Source organism: Phaethon lepturus, unplaced genomic scaffold (assembly GCF_000687285.1).
Source record: "Phaethon lepturus isolate BGI_N335 unplaced genomic scaffold, ASM68728v1 scaffold26655, whole genome shotgun sequence".
NCBI classification, from domain to species: Eukaryota; Metazoa; Chordata; class Aves; order Phaethontiformes; family Phaethontidae; genus Phaethon; species Phaethon lepturus.
In genome coordinates, this window is record NW_010543029.1 from 9,118 (window position 1) to 14,532 (window position 5,415).

General features: G+C 41.9%; 1 protein-coding gene across 1 annotated transcript in view; it reads right to left on the reverse strand.

Annotated features, from left to right (window-relative positions):
• HSDL2 (hydroxysteroid dehydrogenase like 2) overlaps positions 1 to 2,952 on the reverse strand; it is a gene marked incomplete at both ends in the record, with an annotated part of 11,999 nt that extends 9,047 nt beyond the window's left edge. Inside the window, 3 exons of the mRNA XM_010288237.1 lie at positions 2,039 to 2,153; positions 2,275 to 2,373; positions 2,789 to 2,952. Coding sequence (XP_010286539.1) covers positions 2,039 to 2,153; positions 2,275 to 2,373; positions 2,789 to 2,952 — 378 coding nt within the window. The remainder of the gene's footprint in view (positions 1 to 2,038; positions 2,154 to 2,274; positions 2,374 to 2,788) is intronic.
• Positions 2,953 to 5,415: the final 2,463 nt, after the last annotated feature.

A 5,415-nucleotide genomic window follows, 5' to 3' on the forward strand; every position in this document is an offset into this window, starting at 1 on the left:
TTCTTATTTAAAACCATGTTAAAGAAGTAACACAGTATAGTGAAAGGCTATTACAAATATTCCAAGCAAAACTGAAAACCTCTCTGCTGACTGGAAGAGTCACTATTTCATTCAACTTGGAATTTACATGATCTGTAAATCGTAACTTTTACTTTATAGAAACTGTCACTTGACTTCACTTCTAGCACTAGGGTGCATGTTTGCATTTGGTCTCTGCTCGAGAATTTTTAATCAAGCTTCACAGGGAGAACAGCTCCGCTGTGGACTACACTACTAACCTACTATTCACACATTTCAACAGGACCCACGCATACTGTCAGCCATGGAAGGGACACCTTCAACTGCAAAATCACTAAAGTAGTAAAGTAAATCATTTAACACTGCTTAAATGTCCTGGGGTCTCAACTCTTTTCAGTGGCATTGTGTGAGGTTCACTAACACACGTTTCAATTTTTTAATGCACAAGAACCAAGAATATGTCAACAGGTATATTCTGTAAGATGGGACACCCTCCCTACCTCCTTCACACGGATAAAAATCCACACCATTTTTTTTTTGCTATTATAACTTCCTCAACATTAAATTGAAAACCGATCTATACAAATTACAAACAGAAGCAACATACAAAGCAAGAGGAAGAAAAGGCTAAAATGCTTGACTAGGTCTTCCCAACTGACAGTTATAAAAGCAATGACAAAAATCATTTGAGATTTCCCTTGAGAGGCATTAATCTTTCACATACTCTTCCATTCGCAGCAACGCAGCACCTGCTTTTTCATCTTTCTAAGGCAGAGTAGCACCCAAAGGAAACATGACCTTAATAATTCTCCATGAATTTGGAATAGGTAGATATACCATCAAGAAAGTGATTGTTGCTGTCGGATGGTGACAGGGAAACGCAGCTTGCCACTGGCAATACAGTGGAACCCCTGCAGAGATTTAGCAAGAGATATCCACAAAGTATTTTCTGGAATGCCAAGCTCCAAAACCAGTTTTCCTTTCTGAGCACAAAACCGCTCAGACTTACAGCCTTTCAAAAGCAGACACTGCAGGGTGGAAGCACAGAAATCCCACTCTGCAAGCAGAGTCTGTCTTTCACCCTCCCTCGCTCTCCATCCTATCTACATGCTGTGCATGTGTCTCTCTAATTCAGAAAGCTGCTATTCATGTGTGCTTTTACACTACTCTAATGCCAAATCCATTCACTGGTTCTTAGCAAAAGAACACTGAGGAATATAATCACAATATCTGATAACCAGATTCATCTGCGCAAAGAAGGATGACAGACACTATTCTAGATAAAAGTTTGATACAAAAGCTCCCAATCACATCAAGCAACAACTGAATTTAGAGAATCTGCATCATCCTAGGGGCTTTTTGTTTTAACAGAACTCTGTCAAAATGAAAGTTTTCATGTTACAACAGAGCAACTTTAAATGACATCCTGTAAATCTAAAGATGATCCCACCTACTGAATCCATTTCCAAAATATAAGCAAAGTAAGGGCCACAGGAATTGTGAAATCAAATCTTGTATGGTAATTTAAATACATGATAGAATTGATAAGCTTGAAAGTAGGCGAAGAACACTTTAGATTGTTAAGTTACACCTTTAACATTTTTCTTTTAACTATGGTAAGTTATCTAATGTCTCCTAAGATAAGAAAGAAGCTTATGAGAAGGAAGCTGACAGACAAGATGTTGCACTTGATGTATGCAAGAATTAGGCATTTTGCTTGAAATAAAAGAGCAGGCATTGAGCAAAGCCAAGCTGGAGCTCTGTTTGAAATAAACTAGTTTCTGCTTCCTACCTGCATGCAGGGGCTTTTGAACACTCAATAACTACCGTAATAAGGTTCCTATTTACTCCAACTTGCAATTAACTCTTGCAAATATTAATTTCAAATCAGTTGGCCAATAACCGGGCAATTTCCTGTGAGCACACGTAGAATACTTGCTCTCCAAGTCCAGGGCAGCAAGACAGCTACACATTTCTACACTTTGTTATAATTACTTTGCTTCCCTCTCTCAGCACTTACGTAAGGTAGGTTCCTCGTACATTGACGTCCATCATAAGGTTGACCTTTTTTGTTTCTGTTTCCAAAGTGCCAGTCAAAGAGATGGCGCTTGCATTGTTCACCAAAATATCAATCCCTGGTTTTAAAATAAGCCATTTCACGTTAGCATTTAAAGACAAAAAGCACAAATAAGGCAGGCTGTTCTTTTTTTGTTTGAACAATCTGCCTGTTAGTGTCTCCCCCACACCTTACCATACCTCCAAAAGTCTTCACAGCTTTCTCCACTGCATTAATAATTTGCTGTTCTTCCCTCACATTAACGATGCATGGCAAAGCCTTTCCTCCAGCCGCCTCAACTGCAAAATTAAAAAATAACACATTTAAAAACTTGCTTTCAGTTGGCACAAACAGCATGCACCTCCTGAGAATCTCTCATTCCATGACATGCTTCAAGAAGGCACTGAAAATCATACTCTCAAATTGTGACCTTTTTACATGTTGCATAAACAACAAGGAAGCCAAAACCAAATTTTAGCACTGTGAATGCGTATGGTACACACATACATCTCAATTAACATAGTCTTTTCACATCTATACACATACATCTTCATTACAGTAGTATTTTGATACCTCCCAGTGTTCCTGGGAGGCAAGAGAAGCACTAAGCCTATTTTATTAAAGGTGAATTGGAGCTAAAGGAGGTATGACAATTAAGCTAGGGCGTATACCCAGCCCAGGACCTGAAACCCACCCTCATTTATTACAACTTACTCTCTGCTGCAGCAGTGTAGATAGTCCCTGGAAGAGTAGGATGGGGCTCAGCTGTCTTGGCAGCTATCACAATGTTTGCACCATCCTTGGCAGCTTTCAAAGCAATGGCTTTGCCAATGCCCCGGCTTGCGCCTGTGATGAAGAGAGTGCATCCTGCTAGTTTCCTAAAGGTGAAGGGGGAAGTGGAGCAGGGTAAAGAAGAGGGAGAACAAAGCAAAACCTGTAGATCATTGACTCTTAGGGCTCTTTAAGGGCAAAAGTAATTAGTGCTGTCTTCCAACCAGTCAAATGTCTTCATCATTTTACTAAGAAAGCATCCCCAAAGCACAAAAGAAATCGCTACAGCTACAGCAAATGACAGTACCACTATGTATGGTAAATGACTACCATTCTCCAAGTCTGCAAACACTACAAAGCAAGGTTACACTGATCATGCAATTACATTTCTCCCTTTTTGCAAAATGATCCAACACTTTTTACAACAGAGCTGCTACTTTCTCCAAGAAGGAAAAGAAGTTGTAAAAATGAAATCCCAGTTTCTAATGAGACAACGCACCTACACAGCTCTAATTTACTAGTGACAGCCCTCTAAACACAAAAAACTGCTGTCTCAATGTGGTATAAAGTTCAAGTCCAGAACCACAATGCTAATGCAGGGTGCCACACACAAGTGACAAAAACTAATTTTCAGAAATGTCAGTTATTTCTCCTTGATGGTTTTACACTAAATTCAACAGTTTCTCAGCAACTATATTAATCCAATGGGTTCCCAAAAAAATGGGTCCAATCAAAACCTCTGGAGACTCTAAAAAGTTTTAGAGTGTCAGAATGATGTCTGTCTTACACAAACAATATAAGTGAATTTTTGAGAAGCAAAGATCAATTCCAGTTTAAAGTGTATTTGACAATAAAGTCTCTTAGACTACAGGTTTTTGATATGAAGGAATGCAAGTTTCAGTGTTCTGCATAAAGCTTGTGTTGCTTTCCGTAACTCGGTGGAAAAAAACCCAAGATGTCCAAGTTTTCAAGCCCAGTTAGAGAATGCATACAAACTATGTGCTACAGCAACTTCACTTTTCACTTGCATCACCAATGTTATATACCAGCCTTCAAGCTTGCATTAGTTTTCCTTTCAGTCTGAGCAGACTTGACTTATTACTGTCTCTCCAGATGTCAGTTTTTTCCCTCCAATCTGAGAGCACCCCTTTCTAAAACATTCTCTAGGACGGTGTTTGCTCGCAGAAGGCGTAAGACAGGGATGGCGCATGGAGGAGGAGGGCTTTTCCCCTGCAGTGGCACAGTTAGGCATCTGCGAGGTCCCAGGAGATCAGTGAAGCCCTGCAGGTGCCAATTCAAACAGCTTTCCTCTGCAAAATTGGGTCACAGAGTGGGACAGGAAGAAAAAAAAAGATCTCAAAACAGCACAGCGAATCACAAAAAACTGCTGCCCAGAGTTGAGTCACACGCACAGTGAGCAAAGTTCATCTCTGCAATACATATTCAGACTATAAAACCCTAGTCAAATTAGGCCAGAATCGGGCTTCTACCTTCAACCAACCAATATGAGGTCACCAGACTCCACCTTAGTTGGAAAAGAAGTAGATGTGGTCCACTGAGAGGCCGCTCTGAAGGAGAAGGAAGCTGAGGAAAGCTGGCAAGACTTTAAGACCCTCCAGGGGCAAGAGTGGTCCATTCTGGAAGACAAGTAGATGTACCAGGAGACCGGCATGGCTATGCAGGGAACTCGTGACTCAGCTGACATGTACAAAGGTGTACAGGGAGTGGGAGCAAGGACAGGTCACAAAGGAGGAATCAGAAATACCACCCAGGCATGTTGGGGTCATGTCAGTAAAACCAAAGTTCACCTGCAGCTGAGGCTTGGGAAGGACATCAAGGGCACAGGCGTTTCTGCTGCTACACTGGTAGTAAAAGCTGGCCCTCTGCTCAATGGTGTGGGTGAAAGCAAGGCTTTCAGCACCATGTCTCACAATAGTTTTGTATCTAGTTTAAGATATTATGGTCTCGATGGGTGTACAACCTGATGGGTAAAAAACCTAGCTGGTCAGGCTGAGAGTGGTGCTGAGTAAGACATACTGTGGCCAGAGACCAGTAGTAAGTGGGGTACCACCTCTACTCCTGGACCAGTCCTGTTTAACGTCTTTACCAAAGAAGGTGACAAAATGCCCGGGGGGTGGATGAAAATTGGTTCACAAGCTTGAGGACAGGGCTGGTATCCAAAGGGTCCCTGACAGGCTAGATGAATGTCAACAGAGACCTCATGAAATTCAGCAGGGACAAATGCACAGTCCTGCACCTGGGAAGAAAGAGTCTCAGCAAGGACACAGGCTGGGGACTGAATGGCCAGGGAGTGCTTGCCTGAAAATACTTTGGAGAACTTGGCAGACAGCAAGCCGAGCATGAGCCAGCAGTGAGCCTGGCAACAGAGGCCAGCAGCATCCTGGGCTGTGAGAATACCTTAACCAGTAGATGGAGGGAAGGGATTATGCTCCTCTATTTGGCACTCATAAGACCACTCTGTGAAGAGTTTTGTGTCCCCCAATACAAGGTATGTGTTGACAAATAGGAGCATGTTCCACAAAAGGAGACAGAGATGGCTGGAGGCTCAG